The 13,831-nt window shown below is 48.3% G+C and overlaps 1 protein-coding gene across 6 annotated transcripts in view; it reads right to left on the bottom strand.

Annotated features, from left to right (window-relative positions):
- Window positions 1–4,519: 4,519 nt before the first annotated feature.
- The window catches only part of RAP1GAP2 (RAP1 GTPase activating protein 2), a 232,661-nt gene continuing 223,349 nt past the window's right edge, over window positions 4,520–13,831 (bottom strand). For all 6 annotated transcript variants that reach the window (XR_010318428.1, XM_010596495.3, XM_064271565.1 and 3 more), the window contains 3 exons: window positions 10,200–10,276; window positions 9,327–9,365; window positions 4,520–8,235 (listed from right to left, as the gene is read on the bottom strand). Coding sequence is in view for 5 of the 6 variants with exons in the window: in XM_010596495.3 (XP_010594797.2) it covers window positions 9,357–9,365; window positions 10,200–10,276 (86 nt within the window). In the remaining variant the exon portion in view is untranslated. The remainder of the gene's footprint in view (window positions 8,236–9,326; window positions 9,366–10,199; window positions 10,277–13,831) is intronic.

Here is a 13,831-nt window from a genome sequence, read left to right as displayed (position 1 = left end):
GGATCTGTCTACGGAACCTTCATGACCTTGCCTTGTACAAGTTGTGCTGGCTTCTTCAGTATTGTGTACTGTCTTACCCTTCACCAAAGTTACCACTTACCTATTGTCTATTTAGTGTTTTTCCATCCCCACCCCTCCCCTCTCTCATAACCATCAAAGACTGTTTCTTTTTGTGTGTAAACCTTTTCATGAGTTTTTACAGTAGTGGTCTCATACAATATTTGTCCTTTGTGATTGACTTATTTCACTCAGCATAATGCCCTCCAGATTCATCCATGTTATGAGATGCTTCAAAGACTCATCGTTGTTCTTCAACATTGTGTAATACTCCACTGTGTGTATGTACCACAGTTTGTTAATCCATTCATTTGTTGATGGGCATCTAGGTTGTTGTTTCCATCTTTTTGCTATTGTGAGCAATGCTGCAACGAACATGGGTATGCATATGTCTATTCGTGTGCCACTCCTATTTCTCTAGGATATATTTCAAGGAATGGGATTGCTGGATCATTTGATATTTCTATTTCTAGCTTTCTAAGAAAGCACCATATCGTTTTCCAAAATGGTTGTATCATTTTGCATTCCCACTGGCAGTGCATAAGAGTTCCGATCTCCCCACAGCCTCTCCAACATTTGTTATTTCCTGTTCTTTTGACTCATGCCAGTAACGCTCGGGTGAGATGGTATCTCATTGTGGTTTTGATTTGCATTTCTCTAATGGCCAGTGATCGTGAGCATTTCCTCATGTGTCTGTTGGCTGCGTGAATGTCTTCTTTGGTGAAGTGTCTGTTCATTTCCTTACTTGACAAAGTGTTTGAGTGTTATTCCCCAACCCCATTTTATTCCCTAAGCCCTGTGGTTGCAGTATTTTGCATAACGGCACAGTGATTTTTAGGTGCTCATAAACACCAAACACGTTGCTGTCAAGTTGATTTTGAACTGCCCCATAGGGTTTCCAAAGCTGTAAATCTTTACGGAAGCAGGTTGTCACATGTTTTTCCCTCATAGCGACTGGTGGGTTTGTACTGCCAACCTTTCAGCTTGCAGCCGAATGCTTAACCACTGCGCCACCAGGGTTCCTACATCACATTATAACAAAAACTGACTACATGTATAACACTTAGCATGTATGAAGCATTCAATAAATGTCAGCTGCTATTATTATCATTATTATTACTATGAAATCTCTGCCGCTTGAATTACACTTGCAGTTTTTTCTAACTTCTTTCCCAGTTCTGAATTCACTCTTATCCTCGTGCTTTGCACGTGGATTATTTTTCTGATTATTCATGAAAGAAAATGCGAATCCAGGAACGTTAAGTAACTTGCCCAGAATCACACAACCAATCCCTGGTATATACTTAAAGGTCTGTTCCTTGTCTTCAAATTTCTTAAGGAAAAAAAAAATACAGGTAAGTAAAAATGGCATCACAGCAGTGTCTTACCTCATCCAACTTCAATGAGAAGAGAGAGAATCAAGATCAACATCAGCCCAAAGTTGACTCCTACCAAGCAGAGGTCAAACATCTCTCTTTTCTCCAACCTTTTTACGAATTCTGACACCAGCCATCCCTCCCACAGCACTCTCTACTTCTCTGCTGGGTTTGATAAGTCATTTCAATGGCCACACGGAATTCACAAACCATACTCAGCTACAAGGTTTATGAGGGAAGTAACAGGCTACAATCCAGGATCAGGAACTATTCAGAGTATAGTTCTTCAGTCAGCCATGTCCAGAGGCAGGTCTCTCTCTCAGCCCCTCGGCCCCTCACTCTCTGCCCTGCTGTGGCAAGTGTTACAGCTCTTTAGCTCTGCCAATAAGTGCCCACCATGAAGCCTCCTGCCCAAAGCCACTCAGCTCTCACTCCATGGGTGGGCCTAGCCCACAGTGCCATCTCACGCTGGTCTCCTGGTTCTGCTGCTACACATTTCTCTGCTGCTACCTCGCCTGGTCTCCAGTGTCACAGCCCTCTCTGTCTCCTGAGTCTAGGAGGTTCTCATTGTAGGGACCCTAGGTCCAAAGGACAGGTCCACTCCTGGTTCTTTCTTAATGGTAGTGAAGTCCCCCTCTCACGCCTGAGATTGGCTTCCTTAAGCCTAGCAGGATAGCAAAACTGAAGTCACAGGCCATAACCTGGGATCAGGATCAGGAAGCACATAGGCAAAGTCTCCCTTCTTCAGTGCGGGACAGCTCTCTTAGCTCCTCTTGGCTATGAAGGCCTCCTCTCAGCCCCCTGAGGACAGACTCCTCTCAGCCCCCTCAGGACAGGCTCCTCTCAGCCCCCTCAGGACAGGTTCCTCTCTCAACCTTCAGCCCCCGCTCAGGCCTGGCCTCTGCCCTGCCTGGTCAAGTGTTACAAAGCTCTTTAACTTCATTGACAAGTGCCTGAATGTACCCTACTCTACCAACACCCTACTCCTTCTGCCCGGAGGCACTCAGCTCTCTCACTCCACAGATTGGCAAGCACACCGTAGCCGCCTCGATCCATGGACTGGGAAGCCCACCATGCCGTCTCGTGCCGGTCTCCTGGTTCTGCTGCTGCCATTTCTGTCACTGCTTCTCGCCGTCTCACATCATCTCTGCTGTTACAGTTCTTTCTGTCTCCTGGCTCTAGGAGATTCTCAATGCAGAGAACCTAGGTCCAAAGGACATGCTCTGCTCTCAGCTCTTCTTTCTTGATGGTAGTGAGGTCCCCTTCTCACTTCTGGGATTGACTCCCTTTAAGCCTAGCAGGACAGCAAAACTGACCAATCCCCTTATTAGGGTTCCATAAACCTTATTTGCATGGTCCCACTACCACAAGTCTTCTACATACCTTATTTGCATTGTTAGCAAGCTGTCCAATCCCCTTGGTGGGCCACAAGCACATTATTTGCATAGTCCCACCCAATCGTTTTGTGGGAGTCACAGGACGATGCATGGCTAGAAGGGTCATATTAAGTAATTCACTGCATCACAAGATTACTTCTAAGCTTACATCCAGAAGTTGTAAGGCAGAGTGTGCATAAACCAAAAAAAATCAAACCTGTTGCCATCAAGTCAATTCTGACTCATAGCGAGCAACCCTATAGGACAGAGTAGAACTGCATCATAGGATTTCCAAGTAGCAGCTGGTGGATTTGAACTGCCAACCTTTTTGTTAGCAGCTAAACGCTTAACCACTGCACCACCAGGGCCCCAAAGTGTGCATAAGAGTGGACATTTGGGAGTCAAAGAGGGATAGGAAGAGAGCGCATTTAATCATGAGCTAACCCTTGAAGAAGTCAATTGGGAATTTGAGAAAGAAAGTGGGTAGGAGGAAGAAAATTGCAGCATGGAGACAAAGCCGTGAATAGCAGGGGTCTCAAACTCAGATGCCTACAGGGCCCAAGCAAAGAACAGGAATGAGTGAAATGCTCCAGGTGTGAACGATAGGGAATGGTGGGGACTATGGCACAATCAGTCCCCATCTAAAGGGGTAGCTTCTTCGGAGCCCTGGCCTGAGGAGTAGACCCAGCATCTGATTTTCAGGAGAATCAGAAAATTCGAATCTTATATTAAATTTCCAGATGTTTAAACATCAGCAACTAATTCAAAAAATTTAAATATTTTTTCAGGCCAAAATAACCCATCTACAGTATCCCTGTAGGCTGCCAGTATGCAACGTCTGGTGAACTGAAAGGCGAGATTCAGGCTTGGGGTCCCATCCAAAGAAGTCTGAACACTGATGGACACAAAATATGTTATTTATTGTCAATATCTGCAAAGACACATTTAAGCAACAAAATATACATTTGTCAACCTTTTAGAATTTGTTTTATACATAAACAAATACAATGTGCTACGATAGCAATAAATTAAATATACACTATTTACATTACATAGGCAATCGAGGTCTACAAATCACCTCCTCGCTAAGAGAGAAAAAAAAAAGAAAAATCATCATCATACAGATCATGATTTCCAGGCTACACTTCTTAGATTCTATGACACAGAGGAATCTCTTCACACTTAAACATTTGCACTCCCCGGGCTGGAGTGTCGAAGGGTAACATCCATACAAGGGAGTCAGCACACATGCTAGGGAGCGGAAAGGGAGCATTGGCCTTCCAAGCAAAAATGGTACAAAATCAAAGACAATGGCAATTCAATTCCAGTCTTCCAGCCAAACACCCTCTCCCCACGGCTGGTAAGGCACAGGACAGAGCCACTGCCCCAACCGCCTCTCTGCCCTTAGCAGGGATCTGCTGTCCTTGGCCCTAGTCGGGGTTGACTTCTTCCTCCCAAAGGCGCACATGTGGGCACCCCCACTGAGCACCTGGCCCAGCTGAAAGGAGAGAGACGTGGGGTTGGGGTGAGCAAGGAGCTAGTGATAAAACATATCAGAGCTTGGCAGATGTATGCCCCAACCAGCCCCCTAGCCAGGCTGCAGAGGCAGCCTTGGCAAGTGTTTACTGACCCACCTTTGCCTTTTAGAAAGGGGCAGCTAGAGGCTGAGCAAGGAGCTGTGGGGTCTTCAGCCTGGCTGCCTGGCCCTGGTCCCTACTGGCCACCTGTAGCCATAAGATCTACCTGAAGTCTCATCCATTCCCCTACAACTGACCTGTCTCCATTGACTTAGAAATGAATGAAGAAGGTAGTGTTTGCATTGGCACCTTAAAGGGTCAGGGCTTTGTTTAAGAATCAGGGAGAATTGAAGAGTTTTCCTTTACCACTATTTTTTTCTTAACTTAAAAAGGGACAAGTGAGGGTTGGTTAACTGCATCTTTGCCCTGGCCTCCACCCCCTTTATAGACCGGGGTCACCTAGGTGACTGCCTAAGCCAGAGAGAACCTGCTCAGTGGAATCATGTTCCCTCCTTGTTTTCCAAGCTGCATCCCAAATCCCAAGACCCTCGCTGAAAAATCCAACAGACTCTCCCCCCTGATGGAAAGAACAGTCAGAGGCTCCACCGGCATCCTTGACTGCATTGCCTCCAGGCCAGAGCTGAGGCACAAGCTTACTGGCTTCTCCAAAGCCCATGGCCCCGGCAAACATAGCCACTTATTCACCAACATGTAGACAGTACAGAGGAAAGGTCCCTGGGTTGTGGGTTCTAAGCCCAGCCTTGCCAAGAGCTGGTTGTGTACCCTAAAGCAAGTCATGTCCCCTCCCTTGGGCTAAGTTTTCTCATCTGAGGACATAGTTGGACTAGATAATATATAAGGTCCCGGAAGAAGATAATCTTGACAATGCTGAACCACAGAGTATTTTCCAAGAAACACCATGAACATTCATTAGCACAGACAGAAACTCTGGTAGGACCTATCTGGAGTTCTTTCTGCATCTGTTTTTCTGCATCAGCTTAGCTGGTGGCACGTGGGTGCCCTACAGCACTGGAAAGTACAGTCTCTTCAGTGAATCAGGCAGTCCTCAGAGCCACAGAGTCTCCAGAAAATGCCTTTTTTATGGAGATCATAAGTGAAAATCCCTCAAATGCCAGCATGAGCACCCTCTAAACGAGTCTAGTCAAAAACACCCATGTGGCTTGAGCGAACTTCTGCACCTGAAGCCTGGGCACAGGAATCGGAGGAAAGACTTTATGGATCAGAGCAGACACAGGGAGAGCGTGGGAGACAGCCCTCCAGGAACCCGAGCTACCTGCCCTCTGGTCCAGGGGGAGGAGGGGAGACTGGGCCCCATCCTTGTTCTCCTCCACACCTCAGGTGGGCTGGTAGTATGCACTCTAAACGCTGTAGGATGGACCTTCTAGAGATGATGAGGTAAGGTCCAGAGGGAGGGAGATTTGGGGTCCTGTCCAGAGCATCCCAATAGCAAACAGAGGGTAAGATCATTTTCAGGGCTGTGCATCTTAGGAAGCACACCAGTGCCTCCTAGTTCCTTTGGACACACTTCACCATCCTGCCCACTACTCAGAACCAAAACAAACAAACAAATGAACAAACCAGTTGCCGTCGAGTAGGATCCGACTCATGGCAACCCCATGTGTGCAGAGCAGAACTGCTCCATAGGGCTTGCGAGGCTACGACCTTTCGGAAGCAGATCACCAGTCCGGCGCTTAACCATTTGTGCCACGCAGGGACTCCACCCAACACTCAGAGGCAGGGGCAAAGACTGCCCAGGAGGTAGGGGCTGCAGTGGGAGGCAGCTAGAGTCATGGGGAGAGTAGGACAGAGTGGGGACCACCTGAAAACCTCCGAGAGCCCCCAGACAACCACACAACACAACACAACCACCAAGCAGCTACAAATACAAGCTACCCAGAGAGGCAAGCAGAAGCCTGGAATATGTTTTAGAGAAATGTAGTTTGACCTTTCAAGTTCTTTCAGAAACCCAGCCAACAGAATGCTGCCAGAACCCATGGGCCTCGTTCCAGCAGTGGGTGCTGCTGAAATGATTTTGAATAGAACTCAATTAAGCTGAACAGCTCTTCTGTGAATCTCCTAACTGGAATGGATTTTTTGACTAGCACTTTACATACACACATTTTTCAATAGTGTAAGGGGAGAGGTCACCCCAGTCTGCAAATAGGATCCCCCAATTGCCATAAGAGTGGGTACGAAGGATCAAGATTTTGCTCTTATGACAAAAGCAATGGGGAAATTGTCACAACATCAGTCAAAAACGTGTAACATTTATATGCCTCGGCTTGGGAACAAGCCCAATTCCCTCTATAAATAAAGCATAGTTGGAAAGACTTGTCATCTACTCATTAGAGCGGGCAGGCCCAGGGCTCAGCCCTGGCAGCCCCATGCCACAGAGGCAACAGACGCACCAAAGCTGATCACCTCCAAAAGTCCTGCTCTTCAGGCTTTACGTTTCACGTGGAGGACATGCCACCTTAAAGCCCACTGTGGCCAGGCAGCAGAAACAGCCCGTCACACCCCAGACTGGGAAGAATGGGAAGCTGGGGGCTGCTCCTCAGGAAGCGAGCTGGTTCATTCCAGCAAAGGTGGCTCTGGCTGAGGGTGTGAGTGGCACAGGGCGCCTGCACAACACTCAGATGCAGCCAGGCTGCAGGGCTCCCACAGATGTGACCACTGCCCGGACTTCAGTTGGAGAGGGCAGGAGGAGGACTGGGGGACGGAGCCCAGACACACTGAATGGCACCATGGCTGGAAGCAGCTCCCAAGGCAGCGCTGAGCCCCCTACAGATGCCAGAGACATAAGTCATGAAAGATGTTGTGCTCCCTGACCAAACCAAAGTTCTGCTCACTACATATCAGCCTGACCAAACCCTGACAGGTCGTCCCCACCTCACCTCTCTTGCTCTTACCTGGGTAGTGGGTGGGTTAAGTATTTCTGCCTTCCATGATCCCCCACCACCACTGCATCCCAGTCAAGTCCTCAAGCCCTGAGGTTTTCCTCAATCAAAGCCCAATGAACCTAAGTGTCCCCTCTCCCTGAATTCCTTCACACTCTTGTCTGCCCACCTCTTTATGGGAAAAAACAGCTGCTCAAAGGGAAGACACTGACACACGGCTGCTCACACAGCAATGGTCATGAGGTGCATGCGTGAAGTCGGGTGAAACAGAAAATGCCAGCTGCAGCCAAGGATGTCTGCAGGACTCCTCCCGTATATACTCAGCTGCCTCCCAGCTTCAACGGGCAGCTTCATGGGCAGCTTCATGGGCAGCAGGGACAGGGAAGCCTGGCCTGACATCAGTTGATGGCTAAGAAGTTCTGAGCAGAGAAGCAAGTAGACATTTCAAAGCCCCAGAGACGTGGGCATCCTGATTGTACAAATCTTGGCTCCTGGAAAGTGGTCCCTCTACCACCATTAATGCATTCGCTTTGGCTCCAGCCTGTCATGTCCAAGGAGGCACTGTGACCAAGGACACACAGGGATGCCCCTGCTGTGGATCTCTGTTCCCTGCCTCACCACGCTCTGCCTCTGTGGCAGGTGACCCCCCCAGTTCCTGACAGTGCCCCAGCAGCCCAATCCCTCCTTGCCCAACTTCCTTGTCCTCTTCAGACAAAACAAGATGACAAATGACCCAGGCAGACATTACACTGGAGGAGACAAAGAGGAGGGGGCCTCGAGGAAGGAGGCCTTGTCCAGAGATGGGGAGGTGCTTGTAGGGTGTCCCAGTGAAGGGGCAGGCAGGGATGTGGCCGGACAGGGGCAGTGGGACAGACAGCTGGTCTGGTGGGCAGGTGCCGAGTGGGGCGGCAGGCCTTGATGGTCAGAGTAGTGGACGGCACCCCCAAAGAGCTGGAATAGGAGCCTTCTCCAGGACGGAATCGAGGCTTCCCTGAGAAGATAAGGAGGAGGGAGATGATGACCTTTTGGTTCAGTGAAGGGAGGAAGGGAAAATACAAGCCCTGACGGTGCAGACCCCAGTGCGCAAGGGGGTGCGGAACAGATGTGCCCACGGCTATGGCCCACTGAATAGACTTGGGATGAGGAGGGAGAAGAACACAGGGTACTAGACTTTCTGCAAGTGGGGTATTCTTTGTCAGCCCCAAGAAGTTGGGCACAAACGTTAATTTGTTAAACCAAGGCATTTGGCAGTTAAAATGAAATGCCAACACTCCCATTTTCTCTTCTGCTTTTTCACAGACCAGGTTTACATAAAGTGGCCTCAACTGTACCCCTCCTCTTGGTTCCAACTGTCACTCATACCCCTGGGAGCCCCATGGTGGGAAGAGGGCTGGCGGCAGGGGGAGGGGGTCAGGTGTGTCTCTAGCAACGTCACTAGCAGTTGTGGTCTTGATGGTGGTAAGCTGGACCCATGCCCCTCCCTCTCTACTGAAATCCACGTGACTCCTCGAGGAGAGATCCACCCTGCAGATGTCCCTTATAACATTAGGTGGGGTGGGGCACTTCTGGGTACAATAGGAAGAACACATGCCAGCCCGGAGTGCTAGCCAAGGACTCCAAGGACATTTGGCTAGGAGGAGGGAAGGGCTGCCTGACAGCAGGGAGGCAAGGGAGCAAACTGAAGAATTCCTCCCACTGGGAAAGGAAGGTGGGCTCTGGGTTGCTGCCATCTTCTGCCCGCTGGGACCAAGCTCCATCCAGTGGGCAAGAGACCAATCCTAGTGTGTCTGGCCCAATCCTATCGGGCAACCCTTCCCATCCATCTCCAAGGCCATCCTGCCCTCTCTTTCTCATCTGGACCTGGGATCCATCATCCTAGAGGCTTCAGGGATTATTTTATGCTCCCTTTTATAATTTTATAAACTAAAATGATTTTATTATTTTATTATGCTTTACTATTATCTATTCTGCCAGCTGGCAGGGTCGTTCTGGTCATTCTCAAGATTATAAGGCCACTGGTACCCTGATCTTAAAGGGACCCACCTCCCCTCGCGGCCACAACAAGTGAAACACTCAACCTACCATTAACAAGCGAAGGATTCCTCTTTCACATTAGTGACCCTGTTTTAAGAAAAATCCATAAGAGAGCGTTTAATAACCAGCAACATAATCCCACCAATGGCAGCTCCTGTGCACCCAACTCGCAGCTGTCCAGTGAGCTCAGGGAGGGAAATGCTGTGAGCTGGTTGTTATACATGGCCATTAAAAAAAAAACCCAATGATACAAGTTTACAGTTACAGAAATTATACTAAAACAAGGGTAAACATACTCAAAATTCATTGCTTCTAAATGATTTTACTGTTTTACTATTATCTATGCTCTTAAGGTTATCTGGAGTCCCTGGGTGGTGTAAATGGTTAAGCACTTGACTGCGAACTGAAAGGTTGGAGGGTTCGAGTCCACCCCAGAGGCACCTTGGAAGAAAGGCCTGGCAATCTACTTCTGAAAAATCAGCTATTGAAAACCCCATGGAGCACAGTTCCACTCTGACACAAATGGGGTCACTATGTGTCTGAGTCAGCTCCACCACAACTCATTTGTTTTTTTAGTTTACGGTTATCTCTCGTGTCTGATTCTGTATAACAGTGTGCTGCACGCCCAGAAGCAACAGTTCACATCTCACATCTGAGCATGGCTCTGTCCCAGGTGAGGTTCTAACACAGGAGATGGTGCAAAGGTGGCAGGTGACCCCCCAGGCTAAAGTCTGCAACATGCAGGGATAGATAGCGTCACCCCAGATGCGACCAGAGCTCTCCTTTGCAGAGGCCCCCCGGTGTGATGTATGAGCCTCCTCGCCATCCAGCCCCAGGACGGGAGGCTGGCTTTTGAAGGCAGTCGGAATGTGGGCTACCGAGGCTGCTTCCCCTGCTACTCCCCCTCCCCCAGGTCCTTACCGCACTGGAGCTGGCATGGCTGAGCTTATCGAAGCGGAATTTCAGGTTTGACCTCGGGGAGTTTCTGCTTTTGGTATCTAAGAAAAAGGAGAACAACCATGAAACCAGGGTGGAGCTCTAGAAGTCACAGGGGCTGTGGGGGATTGACTAGACCTGGAGGCGGGAAAAATGTCTCCACTAGCCACTGTCCCAAGAGGCCAGGTAGCCTCTCAGCTGCCAAGACAGTTTCTTCATCTGTAAAATGGAGTAATAATATAAGTTCCCTGATTTTCTGGCACGCTGGAGCTGACTCATATGGACTTACCAGGGACAACTGTTAAATTTTCAGAAGGGTTTTGAGGTGGCTGTTAAGCACAGACATTTAAAAAAATTAAATTACATAAGCTTACACTTAAGTATTAAAACAAAACATTACAAAAATATTAAAACAAAAGCAAATATACTCAAATCCATCACTTTGAAATTCTTTTACTATGTTTTACTAGTCTCTGTGCTCTTAAGGTTATTTCCATCTACTATATCTGAACGGTGGTAATACTATGTAATGGCGGGCTACTGGGCCTCTCTTCCCAAGTGCGCCTTCACTGATGTCACGTCGGTAGCTTGAAATCAGCCATGGTGGGAGTATTTACACTACAGAAATCAGCAAGCACTACAAATCAAGGCTTGATTTACTGTTTTGTTGCCTAGACTTTAGAAAGTGATGGAGACATTGTGAATAATGAAGATTAAACTTAAAAATGTGTGTGTGTATAGTCATTTGTTATCATTAGGTGCCATCGAGTCAATTCCAACTCATAGCAACCCCGTGTACAACAGAAGGAAACTCTGCCTGGTCCCGCACCATCCTCACAATCGTTGCTATGTTTATAGTTATTACATGATGAATAGCACAAAAAAGCTGAGTACATATTCTTCCAGTATTTGAAAGCTACAGTAAAACCTGCAAAAGCTAGAAACCACACAAGGCAGAAACTTGTCAGAGAGGGAAAACTCAAATATTTTCCACTAACAGAGTGCGACAGAAAAGTGATAAGACCGCAGGCTGTCAAAGGTGGAAAACGTTGGCAGTCTGGTCGAGCTCCGGCTCGAGCCGGTTTCCCTGTATTACCTGATTCAGGAAATAAGTTGCTCACATCATTTGTGAACGGATGAAGTTCTCTTCACTCAGTTTCACTCCCACCTTATTCCTAACATAAACTAAAATATCCGTCAATATTCATACTGGAACTACACTTGTCTACCATTTGGCAACCTTAGGTTGGCTATGGATGCAAAAGTTAGGCAAAAATCAACAGGCATTTTGTGAGATTCAATTGGCTATATGGAATTTTCAGTAAGGAATAGTCTGTATTTTATCATTATTTGTGAACTGTGTGCTTCAGATCCTTTCTATCAGTAAGATTTATACAAACAGATGATTGTGTGTGTGTGTGAGAAACAGACAGAGAGAGAACCAACTAGTAAACCTTCACCAGCTCTCCCTAGCAGGGGCCACATGGGTTTCTGGTTTTTCTCTGGCTAAAGGGAGCAACACCTCACTCAGTTCCCATGGAGGCTGCTGCCTTGTTTCTGGTGTTTCAAATCAGGGGCTGTGAGTGCCTGCCTCTGTGACCTGCCAATCCCTCCTCTGGGCCCCAAGGAGCCCAGGTAGGAAATGAGGGAGGGTCAGACCATCTGAGATTATGGGAGAGAGAAATGGCAGGCACTCCCAGGCTACCTCCCTCCCCTCAGCCCTGTCTCTCCCCAGGCTCAGCTGAACAGCCTGAAGCAGATTTCCAGATCTCCTCAAGCCCCATCCTAGTCCTGGGGGTACCCAGCACAACCTCCGTGAGGGTAAAAGGCAGGTCCTCAGGATTAAATATTGGAGGGCAGGGGTGGGGTGGTAACCAAAGGGTGGTGCAATTAGCACTGGGGCAGGAGTTACCAGGCCCATTTCAGGTCCAGTTCCGCCCTATGTGATGTTCACCGAATGGCAGAAACCTCCCTCTACTGAAAACCTTATTGATTTTGATAAATAGCGCCAACTAGGAGCTAGGTTTGTAAGGGATTCTTTCAATATTTAATTAAGCCTTGTTAAAAAAAAAAAATCAGGGAACTTGTATTATTACCCCATTTTACAGATGAGGAAACTGAGGCTCTAAGAGGTAAGTTTGTCAGTGCCGCAGCCCAGATGAGAACCCAACTCAAAGCTACCGCCCACGGGAGGTCAAACGAGAGTAAGCCAGTGCACGGCTCCCTCAATTGGGAAGCACAGGGGCACTAATGCAAAGAATGGTTTTGCTTTTTAGTTACCATTTGCCCTTTTTCCCCCCGACATTGCCTCTTCCCTTTGCCAACTTACTGTGAGAACTCCAGAAGCATTTTGGCTCAAACCGCCCTGCTGGCCCATTGGCCCTTTCTGTGTTTCAATCATTTAGCCCAGGTTTCTCACCCTCAGCCTACTGGATTTAAAAATAGAGCCAAATAATTCTGTTGTGAGGGCTGTCCTGTTTATCGTAGGATATTTAGCAGCCTCTATGGCTTCTACCCACTAGATGCCAATAATACTTTCCCACACCACAATCATGACAATCAAAATGTCTCCAGACATTGCCAAATGTCCCTGGGGAGCAAGATGGCCCCTGGCTGATTTAGGCTATTATTCTTGTTACTTGGCAAACACTAATGCTTTAAGTCTCTTGCAATGTGAAATGTATTTACTCCTCATGAAACCAACCATGTGGGGTAGAAATGACTATTTCCCATCCTTTCCCCCATTTTTGCTCAGGAAAACTGAGGCTCAGAGAGGCTAAGTAACTTGCCCAATGTCACATTGCTAGTAAATGGGAGAATCACAATTTGGACCAGGCAATCTGGCTCAAGGGTCCTGTGCTTGCCCCTGCTGTGCTGGCCTCTTCAAGGTGGGGACCAAGGCTTTTATTTCTGGGCATCTGCAGGCCACCTACTGCGAAGGTCCAAGTGGATGCCCCACTGACCCCTGTTCCAGGGATCCGCAAGCCACAACTGAACCCAGTAGATTTTACCTCTCTGACAGCTCTGAATCTACTTCCTTCTCCCCATTACCCCAGCCACCACCCCAATCCATGGCCCCATCACCCACACCACCCCAATGTAAACACCCCACTGATCTGCCTCCCCCTGTTCTTGCTCCCCACTCCCCTCCTCTCCTCTCCTCCCCTGCCCCTCCCAGTCCTTTCTGCAGGCAGCTGCCAAAATGGTCCTTCTCAGCACCAGGTGGCTCTCCTCAACTTAAGAACCTTCAAAGACTTGCTCCTCCAGTGGTTTCCACTGCTGACAGGATAATGCCAGATCCCCACCAGACTTCCCGTGGTGGCCCCTGCCTGTCCCTTGGACCTCACCTCTCTCCTTTCACCCTTCCTCTCCTTGAACTAGGCCACCTGCAGATCCCAGAACACACATCTCTCTATTCCCTCCAGGACTTTGCATATGCTGTTCCCTCCACCTGCAACACTCTTCCCACCTCTTTACCTTATATATTGTCGGACAATTGCTATCACTTTGTGGGCCCTGGAATAAGGACAGGGGAGGTCAGTGGAAAGAGCCTTCACCCTCGAATCACACAATCCTGGCTCCTTCCCTATGAGATCTCAGGTGAATCATTTCACCTC

This window comes from Loxodonta africana, chromosome 18, assembly GCF_030014295.1.
Source record: "Loxodonta africana isolate mLoxAfr1 chromosome 18, mLoxAfr1.hap2, whole genome shotgun sequence".
NCBI classification, from domain to species: Eukaryota; Metazoa; Chordata; class Mammalia; order Proboscidea; family Elephantidae; genus Loxodonta; species Loxodonta africana.
The sequence above is the reverse complement of the archived record's forward strand: the minus strand, read 5'-3'. Positions and strand labels throughout refer to the sequence as shown.